Genomic DNA, 21254 nt, shown 5'->3' with positions numbered 1-21254 from the left:
CCAACTCGTGATGGGTGATGTTGCGAGGGCTTGTAAAGCCGGCGTTGTGTGATCTTCTCTCGTGACGTGTGTAGTCACGGAGGCTTGTGTTGTTTGGCATGTGTTGCCGTTGGGTGAGTCTTTATCCTTTGCGTGTGGTTAACCTTTGTGGTTTGGGATGTGTTCCCGTGTTATCCTTGAGAGTGATGAGTCTTGTGTTGACGGTTGATCTTGGTTTTGACTTATATATATGTATTCCGTTTCGAAAATGGTTTTTATGACTTATATCTATCTATTTATGATACTTAACGGTATTGGTGAGTTACCAGCAATATTCGCTGACCGAGCGTCGTCCCAATGTTTATCTTTGTATCTTTCAGGTGATGTTTAGACGAGTGCGATGTCTAGAGCCTGGTAGCTTAGCACCTTTATCCTTGCTTTTGTGGCCTGTGCGCCAATGTAGTTAGACTGATGTTTTGGGATAGATGTATACACTTGCAGATTGTTTGCCGTAGCGTTTACCGTGTTTGGTAGACGTGGCGTGATACCCCGTTGGATTTCTTTTATCCAGTTTCGTTTTATCTTCCGCTATGCTAGTTTTGTCGTTTAATTTGCATGTGTTAAGGCTTTTATATAGGTCTTGTTGGGGGGTCTTACAGTTGGTATCAGAGCCTAGGTTTGAGCCTAGGAAGAGTTAAGTCTAGACTCTCTAAGTGGTTAAGTGTGTTTTGAGACATCTAAGCGACCTTAAGAAGCTAAGTGTTAGGCTTAGGACTCTAGGTTGCGCGGTGAGATGTGTGTTGCTTTCTGTCTTGCTTGTTTGCTCTTTTTGGTAATCTCATTGTTGTTGTAGAAGTTTGCGATGCCTCCTCGTCCTCGCGCTCGCACCCCGGAGACCCCGACCAACGAGCAGCTAGCTCAGAATCTCCACCAGCTAACGCAGACGATGCAGACGCTCAGTGAAGCCTTGCTGAACAACAATCAAGCTGTGCCGCCTCCTCCCCCTGCTGGGCATCGCGATGTAGGTCGTTTGGTGTCGGGGCATCGGCCGCCAACCTTCGCTGGCGAGGAAGACCCTGTAGTCCTAGAAGAGTGGCTACGGGTGTTTGATAAGATCTTCATCGTTGTGGGTTGTCCTGAAGAAAGGAGAGTAGAACTGACAACGTTCTACTTCTGCCAAGAAGCTGATCTGTGGTGGGTCCACGAAGGTCCGACCTTCCTTGAAGAGCCTGGGTTTGATTGGACCGCGCTCAAGGACAGAATGCGCGAAAGGTTCTACCCAGCGCATGTGCGAGCCGCCATGTTTGATGAGTTCCTTCATCTGCAGCAAGGATCCTTATCTGTGGTCGAATACCACAAGAAGTTCTTAGAGCTGGCGCGCTTCGCGAGGATGCTTGTGCCTTTTACAGAGCTTGCTAAGGTTGAGCGTTTCGTTGCCGGTCTGAATTATGAGGCACGAAAAGCGTTGACGGTGAGTAGGCCCAGTTCCCTTAAGGATGCGTATCTGTGTGCCGTGGATCTGTATCGTGTTCAGCAGCTTCAGAAGGGATCGTTTGAGTTAGCTAGGAAGAGAGTTGAGAGCGGAGGTTCTTCCACCTTCAAGAAGCCCCGACCGAGCTTTCAAGTTAAGGCCGTGTCATCTTCTTCTCAAGGACCTATTAGAGTAGAGCATCAGGATCAAGCTAAGTCAGTTGGTTGTCGAAGATGTGGGAAGGTGCACGCGGGCCATGATTGTTATGGCCAGGCGTTTAGGTGCTTCCGATGCGGGGATCGTGGTCATAGAGTCGTGGAGTGTCCCCAGCTTGCCGGTCAGAGAGCGTTGACGCCACCCCCGAGAGCCGGAGGAGCACCAGAAGGGAGTTCAGGTCGCGGAGCTGTCGGAGCTAGGCCACCCGGAAGAGTTTTTGTGATGGCGCGTTCTCAGGCTGAGTCGGAGGGCTTGATAGAGGATGAAGTGGCAGGTAACCCCTTTCTTCTAGCCTACCCTTGTTTGTTTCTCCAGAATCATCGTGTTCGTTGTATCTTGAGTGTTACCTTGTGTAGTCGGAGGGCTTGATAGAGGATGAAGTGGCAAGTAACCCCTTTCTTCTAGCCTACCCTTGTTTGTTTCTCCAGAATCATCATGTTCGTTGTATCTTGAGTGTTACCTTGTGTTTCATAGTTGTCTCTTGCTTGGCAATCCTTGGTACGCTTTCTTTGATAGCAATTCTTTTGAGGCTTAGTGTAGACTCTTCTTGATAAGTGATTTCTTTAGTTGGTATATGAGCTTCGTTGTGAAGTTAGCAATCAACCCTTGTACTTGGTTGTTCTTACAACAATTCCTTGTGCACTTCCTAAATTTTCCAAGTATTCTTTGAATTGGAAAATAGAAAAATTCATACCAAGAACCTTTCCTTGTGTAGCTTAAAAGGCTAACTTAATGTTTAATTATAACCTTTGAGTTTTGAACCTAAGCCTAATTTTTGTCAACCCAACCTCTAAACCACTTGAGCCAATTGTCTTTCTTAAAACTTAACCAATTTTAATTCCATCTAAACCATAAATTCCCACTTTACTCAAAATCCCCAAATTAAATCATCTTTTCCCCCAATTTCACCCAAATCCCTAAATTCCCAAACTCTCTTTTTCTTTCTTCCTTCCCTACCCGTGAACCACCAAGCACCCACCCCCTCCCCGTAGCTTCATCTGCAACCCGCCACCACCACCTGCCCGTCATCGAGTCGTCGCCGAGCCGCTGCCCTTCGCCGCCGTCGCTGTTCGCCAGAGCCGTGCCGCCGAGAGAGAGAGAGCAGCGAGAGAGAGAGAGCAGCGTGAGAGAGAAGAGAAAAAAAGGAGGAGCCTTGAGTTCTTTTTTTTTTGTGTTTTGGATCATCTTCAATCATGCCTAGAAGGTCAAGTTTGGCAAGGAAAGCGGAATGGGTGGATACCCATTACCTCGTTCTTGAAGGTAAAGCTTTTGATCCGGAATCTTTCCCTAGTTCTTTGTTGGATATGCTTAGGTATCAAGGTTTGTTGGATGGGTCTCTCGCCATAAGGGCCGAGACTTACCCGAGTTTGGTGAAAGAGTTTTATCGTCACATGGTTGTGACAAAGGAGGGCGATAAATTGGAGATCACCTCTAAGGTGAGAGGTGTGAAGGTTGTGTTGTCTGAGAAGAGGTTGGCTCAGTTGTTGAGTTTGTCTGCTACCGGAATGGCTCAGTACAGTGGTCATTCTTGGGTTAGTACGGATACCATGGGGTACCGTGACTATTTGAGCTATCTGTTGGGCCGTACGAGTGGTTTCACCCAAGCCTCTAGGCCGGAAAAGAAGTGGTTGTCTGCGGAGCAAAGGATCTTGGTGATGTTGGTGTCAGATTGTTTGTTGCCTAATAACAACAAGAGCAGTTTGTTGGGTAAGTTGGAGTGCGCCTTTGCTTTCTGTCTGAAGAACATGGTTAAGTTCAACCTGCCTGCTTTGATGATTCAACACGTGGTGTTTTGCCGGGATCACAATCGGAAGAGCTTGCCGTATGGGATGGTGCTGAGTTGGATCTTGGTTAATAGAGGTGTTAGTGTGGACGGTTGCCTCCCGAAGGCCGTGGGAAATATGGTGTTGGATACCACCAATCTCCGGAGTTGTAATCTATTTCGGTTGGATGATGGTGAGTACATCACACTAGAAGAGGTTGCAAGGAAAGCACCTGATGAGAGGGCGGAGTTAGCTGCTGAGCTTGGAATCCATGTCGGGAAGTTGAGCCTCGCAGTCCAGAGTTTGGGCGGTGACGAGGAAGTTGAGGAGGGAGCTGACCAAGAAGAAGAGGTAGGAGCACCGGAGGCCGCCGAAGCTGAAGAAAGTGATTCGGACAGGGAGGAAAACCGGAGAAGGAAGGAAGCTCGCACAAAGAGGGAGCATGACGTCGTCGCCTTGCTTCGTCAGTAGAACAGCTTGATCGCCGAAAGCTTTGCGTTTATGAAGGCGCAGTTCGTCGCAGTGCATCAGAGGCTGGACCAGATTGACGCCAGTTCTAGCCACAGAGACGAAGACGAAGAGGAGTCCGAAGAGGCCGAGGAGTCGGAGAGCGAGGAGTTTTAGTTTGTGTTGCGGTAATCCCGTTCGCTTTTTCCTTGTTGTTTCTTTCTTAGCCGTTGTTAGCTTGGTGATAGGTTGTTGTGTGCTTTGTGTGCTTGCTTGTTTTGTTTGTTGCCTTGTTGTTTAGCTAGTTTGATAGTGGTGTTTGGATTTAGTAGTTTACTTCTTGGTTGTTGTCTAGAAGTTGGTGGTTGTGTTGAGGTTAGAGTTCTTGATGCTCAATCTATCCATTTGTTGACCTCTTGCCAACCCTTGAATCTGAAATGTCTTCTTTCTTGCTTTGGAATCCTTGTGAGTTCTTTTGGAGTCTTTGACCAAAAGAGTTATTCTTGAACTTCTTGTCACAATGTCGTTTCCTTTTCACCGTTCGCTTTTAATTCGTCGTACCCAAGCTTCGGGGACGAAGCTTCTTTGAAGGGGGGAGGATGTGACACCCCAAAAATCCACATTCAATCCATGGATTAATTGAGTAATTAATCCTATTGTATTTGAGGAATTAATTCCTAAAATCCTAATTTTTTAATACTCAAGGACTAGAATTTGACTTGTCAACCTTTAAGTTGTGCTTGTACCTTGTGCTTTGAGGGGAGTTCCCTTGTTCCTTACACTTTCTAAGGGTTAGTAAGGGTATTCTTGTCTTTTCACCAAGATTTAGTATTGTAACCTAACCTAGAAGACTTCTTCATTTCATTCCCTACAATTCTTAGAAATTAGTTCCACCTTCTCTCTAGAAAAGAAGTGTAGCTTATTCTCCAAGCCAAGTTGAGACCCTTGTCAAGATTCCAAGATTTGCTTCCAAGATTCAACCTTTCACCTATTTGGGCATCTAGGAGGGTAAGATCTAAGTTCATCTTGTTTTTTTGGTTCCATCTTAGTTGTCTTTTTCTTAAAGGTAGGATCTTTATGATCTTTTGGTTTGATCTTGAACTGGGTTTGGAAAGTAAGCCTTGTGGAGAGCTTGTTGTGGTGTAAAGTGAAGTCTTTTGGTCTTCAAGAGGTAACCCATGCTCTACAAAACCTATTTTGCTTATCTATATGTGATTTCTTGGATTCTACATGTGTTTTGCTATGAAATGTGAGGGTTTATGCATTTGTCTTGTGATATTGCATCTAGAGCTTGTGTTTAGGGTTCCTTTGTGCCATTTCTTGCCATTTTCCATGGTTCAAGTCATTTTGTTGTGTTTGGTGAGATTTGGCATGTTTTGGACTTGAATTTGTGTTTGGAGAAGAAAATCCCCGAAGGGATTTGTTGTGGAACAGGGATGTCCCCGCGGGCGGAACGGCGGGCGGGGCACCACCCGCCGGCCTACCCGCGGGTACATAGGCCTGTGGGGATGTGTTCCCGCGGGCGGGACCACGGGTGGGGCACTACCCGTGGGTCCACCCGCGGGGAACACGGTGGTTTTCGTTCGGGATTTGTTCCCCGTGATTTGTTTGACTCGGTATTTGGTCTTTTGGCTTCCCGTTGTTCTTTTGAGGAACTATTTGAGTGTCTTCTAGATGTTTCGTACGTCTAGAACTATATGGTAGGTATCCATGTAGGAATTTGGTGTCTTGAATCGTGCTAAGTGTTCAACATTGTGTTTCGTTGGACCAAGAGGTGTCTTGTGTGTTCCTCGGAACTATCTTGAGTTTCCCCGTTGATAAGCATGCTAGTTTGCTGTCTTAATGCTAGCGTGTGTGTTGTTTGTACCTTCCGTTGGGTTGATGATAACTTGTGTTATCCATCGTTGTTGTCGTTGGGCTGTGACCCGTTCCTTGATTGACTATGTTTCATACCTTCGTTGTGATCCGTTGTTTGACTCTTGTTGAGTTGTGGTGCGTGTATGGCTCTACCTGGATTGCACGATTAGTGGTATGGGACACTAGTCACCAAGGTATTGCAGCGGTCCTCGTGGTGGCCGTGACGTGATTATGGAGTTGTGGCCTGAGTGATGGGTCCACGTTTTTGGGGAATAACATGTGTTATCTAGGCATGTGTTGCCGTGATTGGTGGTTTTCGTTGGTGGTTGTTGGTGGGGGACGACGGTCCCGGGGGAATAAGGTTGGACTAAGAAGTACAGGGGTTCTGGAGGTAATGGTTGGAAAGAAGGTACAAGGTTAGGGGTAGCCATAAGGTTGGAATAGGGCATAAGGAAGGCATACCAACTCGTGATGGGTGATGTTGCGAGGGCTTGTAAAGCCGGCGTTGTGTGATCTTCTCTCGTGACGTGTGTAGTCACGGAGGCTTGTGTTGTTTGGCATGTGTTGCCGTTGGGTGAGTCTTTATCCTTTGCGTGTGGTTAACCTTTGTGGTTTGGGATGTGTTCCCGTGTTATCCTTGAGAGTGATGAGTCTTGTGTTGACGGTTGATCTTGGTTTTGACTTATATATATGTATTCCGTTTCGAAAATGATTTTTATGACTTATATCTATCTATTTATGATACTTAACGGTATTGGTGAGTTACCAGCAATATTCGCTGACCGGGCATCGTCCCAATGTTTATCTTTGTATCTTTCAGGTGATGTTTAGAGGAGCGCGATGTCTAGAGCCTGGTAGCTTAGCACCTTTATCCTTGCTTTTGTTGCCTGTGCGCCAATGTAGTTAGACTGATGTTTTGGGATAGATGTATACACTTGCAGATTGTTTGCCGTAGCGTTTACCGTGTTTGGTAGACGTGGCGTGACACCCCGTTGGATTTCTTTTATCTAGTTTCGTTTTATCTTCCGCTGTGCTAGTTTTGTCGTTTAATATGCATGTGTTAAGGCTTTTATATAGGTCTTGTTTGGGGGTCTTACATTAAATCTGCCAAACCCATCTCTTTCATGTCAAATCTCAAATTTACCATATTCTTGATAGATTAGATCATTTGATCGTTACTAACGATGAGTATATTATCTACGTATAAACAAAGAATGTCATAATCGTCTATCATTTCCTTAACATAGATACACTTTTCACTTTCATGTATACTAAATCCATTGGTCATCATTGCATGATTAAACTTCATGTGCAATTGCTAAGGAGATTGTTTTAAACCATACAACAACTTTACTAATTTACACACCTTCTTTCCATGGCTTGAAACTACAAAACCCTCAGGATGTTCCATCCAACTTGCCATTTGAGAAAGCAATTTTAAAATCCATTTTTTGATGAACTTCCGAATCTCGCAATACGGCTATGGAAAGTATCATTCTAATAGATTTTATTATCATCATAGTAGAATACGTATCGAAGTAACCGTGACACTTGCATTGCCTGTAATATTTAACTACAATCCTGTCATAGTATTTCTCAATGTAACCATCCGGTTTCATCTTCTGTCTAACGACTCATTTGGATCCTAAGATTTTACAATCCGGAGGAAGATCAACCAGTTCCCGAGTATGATTCTTTAAGTTAGAATATACTTTTATAATAGCATCTTTTCACATTGGTCTTTTTTGTAGAAGCCACGATTTCTACATACGTTTGATGCTCATTTTTTAACAAACATGTTAGAAAATCCAATTCATTTTATAATAACATGTCAGAATATTAGAATTATATTCTAAGAAGGAGAAAATCTAGACCAATGATTTTCAATCCTAGTTCATATGCTACCTAAGCTAGAGCTTAGGTTAATTTTAAGAACCTCCACTCTCGTTTATCCAAAACTATGTCGAACATTCATTTCAACATGCTAGGTTCCTTATTAAACCTACAAGAAATTGACAAATTTCTCAGGTTGCTTTTATGAAAATTTGACCAACAAGAGTAACTTGAGATTTTTAATATGTAAAAATTCTTTTGTAAACTTTACAGTAGCTTCATCAAGAATCGTATATCCTAACAACATGAAAATTCTATAGGGGAAATCACTATTTTGGTCCCTCAAATATATCCCAATTGTCAATGTAGTTCCTAGTTTTCAATTTCAACAAATTTGATCCTCGAATTATTTAAAATTTCGTCAATTAAACCCTTCGAAGATCAAATTGATGTGAATGAAAGCCTTCCACTTTAATAAACGCTCCTAAAAATGTTCCAATTGTCTGTGCTGTTTTTGTGTTTTAGAGGTTCAAAGGTATATTGCAAGCTTGTATCCAAAAGTCTGCATGGTAGAGGTTCACGTCAAAAGGAGATTGGTTTGTTTCCAGCTTACTGAGAATGAGAAGGCTATTCTCATAAGACCAAGCTAAGGACCGTCTTCTAACACACAATTCATAGAAGTGAAAGAGAAAGAGATTAGCTGATACTATCTTTATCATCATCATTCCTTTGCCTGGTGTCCAAATCGAAGCTATAGTATCCCAGAAGAAGTTGAATTTAACTATGCGTTCGGTAAGGATATTTTCAACAAGGGTAAAGGGGAGAACTTCCTCAGCTAGATTGGTTTTCCTCTTCTCATAAGACCAAGAGGAAGAAGGCTTGTTAACAAGAACAAGAGAAAACCTTTCCAACACTAATCAGCAACATTATGAACTATTTCAGAATATATGCATTATTTTTTCCATAATCGATTATGAACTAGCATAACATAATAATCGTAGATTGGAGCAGTTTATTGCTCTCATTAGATCCTTCACCAATTAAAATTTCTAAGGCAACAGTAATTACCTCAAGTACCTGAACCATAATAATACAGATTTTTACGCAATTATTCTAAATGAATTGTAGGTTTGTCCAAGACAGAATCTCTGTCATTGCCACGGGAAGTTGGAAGATGAGGTAGGAGATGTGATTTCGGCAAATTGATTGAGGTCGTGGATGTACTTAAGTGAGAAGCTTGTTGCAGGTGCTGACCCCTATGGCAGCAGCAAGATGCCAACCAGCATGGAGAAATGGCGTTTCTGGGAACATGTCATCCGCGATGAAGAGTGCGCCACCCAACAATGAAGACATCTTGTGCACGTTGTGAGCCATTCTGAGGTCGGGATCTTGGAATGCTCTTTTCGCAAATGATACCTGCACGTAAAACCAACGTTTACTCCTCTTTATAATAATGTTGTAAGGATATATATATAATTACGCACATGTTCAAATAGTAGTATTTGTGGCTTTGAGATATAGATAATGTGTAAGTATTGGATTGGATGAACCAAATATCATCAGCATCTCACAATCTATTTTTTTTTGGGTGAGGAGCATCTCACAATCTATAAACTTCAAACGAATCAGAATATCATTCTTGAGCTAAGATACCACATCTGTGCTACTGTGCAGAGATGAGTTAATACCAGCTGGGATCCTTCTAATATAGTGGCACTGGCAGCACTGTCATGTTCAGTCCTAAACTTTATATTTAACCACCCATAGTCCTTCAACTTTCAAATTCAAGGGCAAAGTTAGGACTAGGGCTGGTTAAAAATTTGAAAGTTGAAGAACCATGAGTGGTTAACTTTGAAAGTTGAAAGACTATGGGTGGTTAAATTAAAACTTTAGAACTAACCGTGGCGGTGTTGCTATACTCGAAGGATCTCAGTTGGTATTAACTCGTGCAGAGGTTATTAAGGACATTATAATAGGCTGAAGTAAATCTAAATAAAGAGTGATTTAAATTAAATACAATAACATAAAATATTACATTATTGAAAATATCCAAAATATATCAAAATAGTAATAATCACATAAAATATAATATTTAATATTCATTTAAAAATTTAACAAGAAACACACAAACAGATTATAAAATATAATTTTTTTATATTATAAACAAACATTACATACAAATTGTGTTTATAAAAAACATAAACAAAATGTTTTTAAAATTTAAAGTTAAAAAACATAAACCAAATAAAAAATATAATTCTTTTAATATTATAAATAAACATTACATACGAATTCTGTTTATAAAAAACATAAACAAAATGTTTTAAAATTAAAAATATAAACAAATTTTTTTTAGAATTTGAAGTTAAAAACATAAACAGAACATAAAATATAAAATTTAATATTGAGAATATAACATTGAAAAACAAACAAGAATATAAAGTTTACCTCCATCATCCCTGTGTGAAGTGCAGAAACCATCAGAGGCTGGATAGGTAGAAGAGCAGCAGATGCAGCCATCAAAAGTTTTGGATTCTCATTTCTAAGGGCCCGTGATAGACACTGCAAACAACTCACCAGGAAACATTTCCTTGGTTAGCTAACAAACACACCAAAGACTGCATAAAAACATTGTTATAATCTAATATTAGGCCAATGTCACTCAATTGGGCTATAGTGCACATGGGCCAAACTACACTAAAAGACTGAATCTAGTCAATTAGCTAGCCTAACTCATGGCCTTATAAACCCATATATTATCTCTTATATTATATTTTCAATGTGGGACTCTTAACAAACGTCAAATGTTCAAAAATTTATGAATACTATCGTATGAGATGATTACAACCCTAAGCCCTTCTTTCATCTTCCCCTTTACAGTAAGTATCAATAACACAGGAAAAGTTTAGATTGGGAATCTAAAACAAATAAAAGAGGTGCCTTAGTATGTTAGTGCTAAAAGTTCCAACACTTCTTAAAAGCAAACAAACAATACTGTTTCTGTGAGGTGCTTTTGCTATCCAGTATGTACAGCCGAAAATGTAAGAAAACAATTAACCTTAATTATTAGTTCTCGCTCTCTCTCTCTCTCTCTCTCTCCCTCACCCTCAGATAACAAGTGCTAAAGTAAAAGGAATTTGCAGGCATGGATTTTCATAAGAAACGATGAAAACAGATAGAGCAAATTCCACTTTTAGTTCTCAACTATTGTGGCATTGCCACATTTAGTCATTTTTTAATTTTGCCACATTACATCCTTGGCTATTATTTGCACATCCTTGGCAATGGCACAATAGCGGGGAACTAAAAGTGGAATTTGCTAAAACAGATATTACAGTTGGAGCAAAAACTTGTGTGAGACCATCTCACGGATCCTTGTCCGTGGGACGGGTTGGATCAAAATGAAAACGTAATACTTATACTGAAAAATGTAATACTAATCAGGAATAAATTGTTTGTTACTTATGAGTGTAATACTTTTGAAGAAAAATGTAATAATTTTACATTTTGATTTTAAAGTATACATTTTTTTCTCAAAAGTATTATACTTTCCCTTATAAGGGACACATTATTCCTGATTAGTATTAATTTTTTCAGTATAAGTATTACATTTCCATCTTGACCTGACCCCGTCTCACTAGTCTCACAAGAGAGTCACTCTACAGTTGGACGCTTGTATCTAGAAGTATGAGAACTATCTATTACAAGGGTGATGCAGCAGAACAACCTTGTCCTTTCATTTTCAACCGGTTACAGCAATCACATGAAACAACATTAAACCACCCGTCCAACAAGATAAAATAAGGAAAGCAAAAACAATACTTATAAAGAGTTGAACACTGACACACATGATAATTCATCGCCATTCCTACAAGGGAAATAATTCTGTACATCACTAACACAAGATGATCATTCAAATGCAAGCACTTTACTTTCAGATCACAAGTGAAAAACTTACCACTGTTGCTGTTGCAATCATTGTGTAGTCAGCCCACCTCAAATACTTTCTCAAGTTTCCTCTTGATGCATGGTACATACTGGAGGCTATTCCTACTCCTATCAAAGAATTTGCATAGAGTTTGCAGTTGAGATTCCTCCTGCATCATAAGCAAATCAGTTAACTTTAAATTATAAAGTGTACAATGAATATTAATCCCCAAAGACATCTTACCTTGGAGCCTGGATACCAAGCGCAATAAAAGGAAGAGAAGTAAGGACATTAACAATTCTTTCGGCAGGAGTTCTATCACCTATAAAAAAAACAGATAAAGTATATGAGGCTCATGCCAGAGAGGATAATTGCAGTAAATAATTTGGAAGACAGTAAAGAAAGTCTCTTTAGCTTACCATTGACACAGCAACGGATAGGCCTCAAGCAACCAGGTCTTTGCTCCCAAACTCTCCTGGTAAAACAAAATGGAATTCTATGTCAAATAACTTTGGTAAAAGATCTTTGACTAAGTGAAGGTGATTCTCACTTACTGCACTGTAAGCCTGTGGCTTGTTCCAATAGACAAATTCTCACATGTTGATGGATGGAAGTCTCCATGTAGCTTTCGCTCCCCCAATATATATGGTGAATGGGATACAAGATGTACTCCATGAACTCCCTCTAAGGCTTTACTAGGTTTATCAGCAGTCTGGTGAGTCATAATGGCACATGGCAATCAGTCAAAATTCAAAATAATTTTGACTGATTGCCAGCAAAAAGATGCAAGGCTCAATATTGACAACAAGCCAGGCAATCAATGTGCTTACCACTGTAACAAGATAGAAGACAAGTTATTTACAGAGAAATCAAAATAAAAGAAAATCTACCCTAAATCTGTAATAATTCAAACACAAGAATTTAGTACAACTATTTTAGTAAGGTTAAAATCAACACACATTGCCAAAGGCCAATGACCACTTTCTCAAAAAGATAGACATATATAAGGTCCACTGCTAAATGCAGCAAATACAAATGATTGCACTTGTAGGAGAATGTAAATTTCAATTTTACATAATCCTTCTCTTCTTGGAGTTCTTACCCAAGTAATGACATTTTCTTTTTCTCGTTGAAGGATCTAGTGGGCAGCATCAAGCAAGAAGTTAATATATGAAAACCATAGAGAGCAGAAGTATATCAATTACATTAGTAATGTCTAATACTCATACTGATACACTGAAGATTGCATGCTTATATAGATACATTGTTATAGAATATATTTGATATTTGGAATCTCTATAGATTAGGCAGTCTTAGGGATTTAGATAGGTAGGGCATATGGAAACTTATTTCCTATTCGTAGTCTTCTAACACCTATTTATAGGGCTTTGTATTCTCTTTTCTATATGACAGTTTGAGACAATATATGACAGCACATTAAGAAATATTCTCTCTTTACTTTCGTAACATTGTATCTAAGCCTTTATGATAAAAGATTTTTTATAGATTTCGAGCCCCGTCCAACCAGCGCGTGAGCCCAACGCGCCAGCGCTGTCCACCGCCCTTCGCGCCGGTGCGTGTGGCCTTTCCGGCAATCGGAAAATTGTTCTGTTGGCAGTTCCTGGGTCTTCTGAGTCCCTTCTTCTCAGTTCTGGACTTAGTTTGGACCATTGCTTTTTAGTTCTACGGTTAGATTGTTTCGTACCCCTTTAGGCTCCCTTTTTTGTGTGTTTTGTGATCTGTCTTGGTGGGTATGACTGGTATGCTGCTGCCTCGGGATCTTATGATGAAGAGGGTGATTGGTGAGGGGTTTGCGACTGGAGGTCGCTACATTGACCTCTAGACGGATGGGGTCCGTTGCGTATTTTGGTGTTGTCTCGCTTTTTGTTTTGGCGCTGTCTCTCCTTTTTTATGCTTGTCGTTTAGGGCATGTTTCCCTTTCGTTGGTAAAGAATTTGTGTCCTCCGATTCGGAGTTTGTCTTCTTTACCTTGTGTGTCCAAGCGGGTTCGGTCCACATTTTTGTTCACCCGGAGTTACAGTATTGGTGGCGTCCAAGCTTCCAGTTCAGGGGGAGTGTCCAATCCCAAGCTTGTTCGGTCCACATTGAGTTCACCCAGCTGTTCGTGGTATTGGTGGCGTTCCCAGAGTAGCGGTATTGGTGGCATCCAATCCCAAGCTTGTTCGGTCCACCACGTTGAGTTAACCCAACTGTCCGTAGGTATAGGTGACGCGTTAACCCAACAAGTTGGGCATGATTAAAATCTATGCTCCAACTTGAGGGGGAGTGTTATAGAATATATTTGATATTTAGAAATTAGAATCTCTAAAAATTAGTCTTAGGGATTTAAGTAGGTAGGGCATATGGAAACTTGTTTCCTATTCGTAGTCTTCTAGTACCTATTTATAGGGCTTTGTATTCTCTTTTCTATATGACAGTTTGAAACAATATACAACAGCACATTAAGAAATATTCTCTCTTTACTTTTGTAACATACATCATGGGCCATATAACGGCCTAAAGCTAGGACCAGTATATATGCACCAAGCTTGCAAAGTTTACAAAACAGTATTTATACATATTTTGGACCAGTATCAAAAGAAAGGCTCCAGGAGTTGGTATAGGGAGACCAAATGGAACAATTGTATCCAAACCAAACATAGAAAAAATAGCAAGCCCTATTAGATAGCAAGTGAAATTAGTATCAGAAGCTCCAACAGCATTAGCAACCAAATCAAAGAGCCAAATGCATGACAATGTCAAAGGCAGTCCATGGAAAACATAGCAACACCTACGGTGCCAAAAGTGGACTGGCAAGGGCCATTGGAAAATACAGCAGAGCATAAGGGAAGCTAATATCACGACTGACGGGTTAACCCATCTAGTTAGCACGTGGAGCCATGGAGGGGGTTCCAGGAATTGCACTCTAGGAGTAGTGTCATGACAAGATACTGAACATGGATGTAGGGTTGATTTCATGATAAGACCATTAGAAGATGATGGATATGAGAAAAGGCATTAGCCGTAATTGTTCAATGGAACACAAGCACAGATTGGAAATAAAAAGAAAGATTAACTGCAAGTAAAATAGATGGCTTTAATACAACGTGAATAAATAAAGCATTGAAAGGTCTAGTAAGTGGTAGTGCCACCTGCCGGCGATGCAAAATCAAACATGCAAGTGCATTGATTATATTAGTAGCACATGTTCTCACATCATACTCATGCACTAATGATGGAATGCTTATATAGATATATCAATCATGGGCTGCATAATGGGCTAAAGCCTACAACTAGGGCTATAATAAGGTTATGATATTCTAACAGTTCACAGCAATGAGCATCCAACTCACTGTTCCAGAAGTAGCAAAAAGGTGGGCCTTTATCACTTTCAGCTAAATGCCAAGGAAGATTACAGCCAATTCTTTACAACCATCCTATTCATATATTAGGAAACAAGTTTCAAACCTTTCCAAGCACCCTCTATACTTCAGCCTTGATATGTATTTCTTTCACAATCAAAACAAGATCCTTATTATTACTTTCACATTCAAAAAAGGTTCTTTAGGGAAGTAAAAATGCTAATTAGTATCAAACCATTGAATCATTTCTCAAAAAAAAAAAAAAAAAGGAAATTTTTTTAAATTTAATTGCAAATCAACATTATTAAATGATAATTCTATGTCATTAGAAAAGAGAATAATTTAGTAACATAAAAAGATAATAAATGTTTAATAAACTTAATACGATTTACTTTTAAGCATTGAGGATATATATAAGTTTGAACTCCAAACTTAAGGGGTTCTCACCGCTCCTACCCTAGAGATGGGATTGCGGGATTTGACTCAACTAGCCTACAAGCCCCCAAATGTGTCACCTCACTAATAGCCAACACTTTTAGTAGAGAGGGACAAAATAAAGTATCTAAATTTGAATCCAATGCACTGTCTCCACATGCATCACGGCTAAAAGTCCATCTTTCAGTTCAGTTGAGGTTTCTATAATAGGTTCCCCCATAATGGGAATGAAGCTTCAAACCTCATTGTATCCAACACAAAAATGTAAACTTGGATACTCATAGCTGTCCCTATATTTAACCATGTAACTCCCATATTTCTTGCAGTATATAGTTAACTTTTAAATGCATACAATGAGCACCATCATGACTAATACACACCCCAAGAATCCATTGCAGGTATTCTTTAAAACATGTAATAAAAACTCAAGGTATAGTCAAATAATGAAAAACACATCATTTGAAAAGCTAACGATCAAAGAATGCAGTCTCACATTAGTACCCCAACTTACATTTCATTTCCTTAAAACTAGATAAAAATAGCAAGTTCATTGTACATACAAAGAAACAAAAACATGCATATATTCTGACAAATAGCCAAATTTGGACAATCATAATTATTCCCAAATTCAAACATGCAACGTGCAATTGTTCTTTTCGCGCAGAAAAGGGAGGTGTTCAAGAATATTAGATAAATTAATCCTGGGTAATCTCTGAAGCGTGCAGTAAAACCCACAAAATTTGAGAATTCATCAAAAGAACATAGAAATTTCACCATAGTGATTAATAAACATAATTATAATTGATGGGATAAGCTACAAATTGTAAATATTTTAAGAGAGGGCGTAAAATGAAAGAACCTGAGGAATGTTGCCGTGGCAATGGCAGTGTATGGGCGTTTTGGCCCTTCGTGGAAGGGGCTCAAATTATAGAATAATTTTTGGCCAGGATTCTAGGAACTACAGGGAGGGGTACGGGTATGTTATATAGAGCAATAGAGGAAGAGAGAAGGAGGAGAGAGAAAGCATACGCTTGTAACTGTTGTAAGGATCCGAATATTCCGGGAAATGGGTGCGGATATTCGGGTATTGGGCTAATGGCATCCGCATAGCCTTCTAAAAGCTCCGAATCTTACAAATATTTGTTTCCTTTTGACAAAAGTCAATTTCTACTTTAACATTATTTCAATTCTTTTTTTATTTTTAGCAAATTGTTTTCCAATTCTAATCCGGTTAATATCTTATTTAATATCTACTATGGGCTATTTGATTCACGGAATAAGTTTGAAATGGCATAGCATTTTCAATAATAAGTATATTCCTCTATTTTGTAACTACTTGTATTCCAAGGAACATTGTTCCCGGGAATGACTTATTCCCCTTACAAAGGGAATAGAGATTCCTGGAGACCCCCTGTATTAGATTATTCCTGAGTTCTCGGGAATAACCTAAAGTTTCTATTTCCTATTTCACCGTTACTGTCGCTACCACCACCAGAACCACCACCGCTGCCACCACCATCGCCACCGCTACCATCGACATCATCATCGCCGCCACCACCACCACCACCCCAGCAGCACCACTGCCACAACCGTCACCACCACCCCACCACCATCGCCACCAACGCAACTGCCACCACCACCACCGCCACCAACACAAACCTAGGTCACGAAGTCTGTATCACCAGCGCAAATTATTGATGTTAAAAAATTCCTTGCTCAACAAGGACCTTGTAATCCAATGGTACCATGTTGCTCCCCTATATAGGAGATGATAGGTTTGAGTCTCAATGGAGGCATTTGATGTAATAGCGTATTCCCTTCCTTAAAAAAAAAAAATTCCTTCCTTTGCGTGCAAAATTGATAGGTGCCTAGGCGAGATTTTTACAACATTGAAAATAATATATTTTATGAGTTAGATTAATGTACTTTATGTGTTTAAATAATGAAATTTATGGGGTAAGATAATGTATTTTATGACTTAGAATAATTTACTTTATATTTTAGAATAATGTATTTTATCAGTTAGAATAATGGACTTTATGATTTTGGACTATGGTCCACAGCGGTATGTGGACAATGGTCCACGCAATAATGATCGGAACTCAACAATTATATCGTGGATCATGGTCCAAAAACACAGCAATTATATTGTGCACCATGGTCCAAAAACACAGCAATTATATTGTGCACCGCGGTCCAAAAACGGCGTCGTTTCTTTAAGTAAAGAAACGACGCGCCGTTACAATTAACGATGCGTGCATGTTTGGTGTATTAATTACTAACAAAAACTACAGTGTATCTATACTGACACTGTCTCACGTATTATTTTTATATTATCAAATAAAACTACAATTGAATTGAAGTGAAACTGTAGTTGTGTTGAAATGAAACTGCAGTGTATACAAAATGAAACTGAATAACAATTTCACATATTTGAGTGTATATCGTCCAGCGAAACTGTAGTTATATCAAAATGATACTATAGTTGTGTCGAAATGAAACTGCAGTATATATAAAATGAAACTGAATAACATTTCACATATTTGAGTGTATATTTGTCCAATGAAGCTGTAGTTATATCGAAATGATCATGTAGTTGTGTTTTAATGAAACTATGGTGTATATAAAATAAAATTAAGTAACATTTTCACATATTTGAGTGTTATAATATCGAATGAAACTGTAGTTATATCGAAATGAAACTGCAGTGTATACAAAATGAAACTGAATAATAGAGTAACTTTTTGCAAAACGGCGTGTAACGGGTGCCATTTCTTTTCATTAAACAAAATGACGTCGTTTAGAAGCTCGGTGCATAATTCATTATGCACCGCGGTGCACGATATAATTTGCTCCAAAAAGGCTGTCGTTACAGCTTAACGGAACTTGTATTTTTGATGTGTTAATTACAAAATGAAACTACAGTGTATCTAAAATAAAATTGTCTCACATATTGTTTTTATATTATCAAATGAAACTGTAATTGAATTGAAATGAAATTGCAGTGTATATAAAATGAAAATGAATAACAGTTTCATATATTTGAGTGTATATTGTCCAATGAAATTGTAGTTATATCGAAATGATATTGTAGTTGTGTTGTAATGAAACTATAGTGTATATAAAATGAAACCGAATGACAGTTTCACATATTTATGTGTATAATGTCGAATGAAACTGTAGTATATCGAAATGAAACTGTAGTTGTGTTGAAATGAAACTGCTGTGTATATAAAATGAAATTACAGTGTATATTGTCCAATAAAACTGTAGTTATATCAAAATTATATTGTAGTTGTGTTGTAATGAAACTATAGTAGTGTATATAAAATGAAACTAAAATAATAGTTTGACATATTTAAGTGAATAATGTCGAATGAAATTGTAGTTATATCGAAATGAAACTGTAGTTGTGTTGAAATGAAACTGCAGTGTATATAAAATGAAACTGAATATGTTATACAAACAGATCTGCTTTATGCGGAACGGGTGCCGTTTCTTTTCATTAAAAGAAGAGGTGCCGTTTTGGACCATGGTCCACAATGCTTTGTGGACCGCGGTCCACGGTATAATTTGCCTTAGGAACACGGTCAGACATTTCTAAGGGCAAATTATTTTATGGACCATGAATATCAGGTACATTTTTAATATATTAAAAGTACATTATTTTTGTACTGAAGGTACATTATATAAAATAATGTATCCTTAGTATATTAAAAATGTACTTTCAACAAATGTACCTTACGTACATAAATAATGTACCCTTAGTATATTAAAAATGTACCTTTTATTTATGGTCCACACAATTGTGTGGACCATGGTCCATGCAATAATAATTGATTTCTAAGATAGAGGACAAATTATGCTGTGGAACCGTGTCCACCTACGGTTCCAAAACTGTTCATAATTATAAATGTATAGTTCAAAAATTATGAACATATAGTTCTATTATTATGAACATATAATTCAGTAATTATAAACATATAGTTCTGTAATTGTGAATATAGAGTGTAATAATTATGAATATGAATTCAAAAATTATAAATATATAACTTTATAATTATGAATATATAATTCAGTAATTATGAACATAGAACCGTGTCCACCTGCAAGGTGGACACGGTTCCACAGCATAACAATTGAAGATAGAGGTAGTAGGCCTTGATATTAAGGCAAATTACGTGCACCGCGGTGCATAATCGTCGCCCATCAAAACGATATCGTTTTGTTTAATGAAAAGAAACAGCATTCGTTTTTCGCCGTTCTGCACCCTTTCGCAAAAAGTAACTCTGTTATTCATTTTCATTTTGTATACATTGCAGTTTCGGTTCAACACAACTACAGTTTCATTTCGATATAACTACAGTTTCATTCGATATTTATAGATTCAAATATGTAAAAATGTTATTTAATTTTATTTTATATACATTATAGTTTTATTAAAACACAACTACATGATCATTTTGATATAATTACAGCTTCATTGTACAATATACACTCAAATATGTGAAATGTTATTCAGTTTCATTTTATATACACTGCAGTTTCATTTCACCACAACTACAGTATCATTTTGATATAACTGCAGTTTCATTTGACAATATAAAAATAATACGTGAGACAGTGTCAGTTTAGATATACTATAGTGTCAATTGGTAATTAACATATAAAAAAAAATACGCACCCTGTTAAAATTAACAACGCGCAGTTTCTTTACTTAAAGAAACGACGCCGTTTTGACCGCGGTGCACGTACACCGCGGTCCATGACATAATGGCCGTGATATTAATTAGCCTTGTGTAACGGATCTGTTCCGGCGGTTCGGATGTAAAAATTGCCAACGCATTCAGATTATGGTTTGTATTTTATAAATTCAATCCGATCGAATTAATTTATAAAAACCCGTAGATATTGTATAACTCAGATTCAGGCGAATTTAATCGGATTTGTCCGCATTGAATAAAATAACTCAAAAAGTAATTAATTTAGTTAACTACTGACATTCATTCTCATGGTTAGCCATATGGAGTAATAAATTTAGTACTCAGTAGTAAAAATAGCGACCTAACTACTGACATTCAAAAATAGCAATTTCCCACAATCATAAATATTTAACAAGTTTAATTTATAGGTGTGCTGAGAAAAATTAAAAGGCTCAGGATGCTATTTTTCCATATCAAGGTTATGATTGAGGAAAACTTACTACTTGAGTTTTTGAACTAAACCCAAAGCTTATAACCAACATACCAAGTTACCAACCCAAAGTCCTTTATTAATTTATGTTAAAAGAATATTTGGAAGAGAGAGATTAGGGAGGAATAGAGGATCATCTTATTCATATCACTTTTCATATTACAACAAAACATATATATATAATATACATTTGTAACGAAAGGTAATAATGGAGACATAAATACAGAAATCGTTACAACTGTTATATAATCTATAATAATGTCCACATAATGATATATTTATAACACTCCCCCTTAGATATTATTGGATCACGATCTTGTCTCGTCAAAAACTTGCTACGAAAATCCCGTGGAAAAAAACCTAGACAAGAAAAGAGTACAATAGAAAATATATTCATGCCTCATTAAAAACTTCACTAAGAAAACCACGTGGGAAAAACCTAGTTGAAGAAAAGAGTACATGATATATGTAAAAACATATATTATATTAGTCGCCTCATTAAACACTTTAACTTAAGAAAACTCTATGGAAAAAACTTAGTTAAGGGAATTGAAAAAGAGTACAACCATAAGCCTTCAGGACGCAAACTGCATAATTTTCAGGATTTTGGGGTTTGTCCATTGAAGCAATTATTTTGCAACATTTCCCCAGTTACATCATTATAGCATACTCATGCCTCGTTAAAAACCACACTAGAAAAACCCAATGGGAGAAAACTAGTAAGGAAAAGAGTACATGATGTGTTGCAAATAGTGCGCAACTGTTAGTCT

General features: G+C 38.2%; 1 protein-coding gene across 1 annotated transcript; it reads right to left on the bottom strand.

Annotated features, from left to right (window-relative positions):
* Positions 1 to 8492: 8492 nt before the first annotated feature.
* On the bottom strand, positions 8493 to 16327 carry LOC109163357. Its single transcript, XM_019312117.1, has 7 exons — positions 16151 to 16327; positions 12049 to 12326; positions 11914 to 11969; positions 11738 to 11816; positions 11525 to 11663; positions 10015 to 10128; positions 8493 to 8982 (listed from the first exon to the last, which is right to left on the bottom strand). The coding sequence occupies exons 2-7, from the start codon at positions 12216 to 12218 to the stop codon at positions 8791 to 8793; spliced, it is 750 nt and encodes a 249-aa protein (XP_019167662.1). The 5' UTR covers positions 12219 to 12326; positions 16151 to 16327; the 3' UTR covers positions 8493 to 8790.
* Between the last annotated feature and the right edge of the window lie 4927 nt (positions 16328 to 21254).

Source organism: Ipomoea nil, unplaced genomic scaffold (genome assembly GCF_001879475.1).
Source record: "Ipomoea nil cultivar Tokyo-kokei standard unplaced genomic scaffold, Asagao_1.1 scaffold3017, whole genome shotgun sequence".
In the NCBI taxonomy this organism is placed as follows: Eukaryota; Viridiplantae; Streptophyta; class Magnoliopsida; order Solanales; family Convolvulaceae; genus Ipomoea; species Ipomoea nil.
Note: the sequence above shows the minus strand (reverse complement) of the source record. Positions and strands in the feature narration are given on the sequence as shown.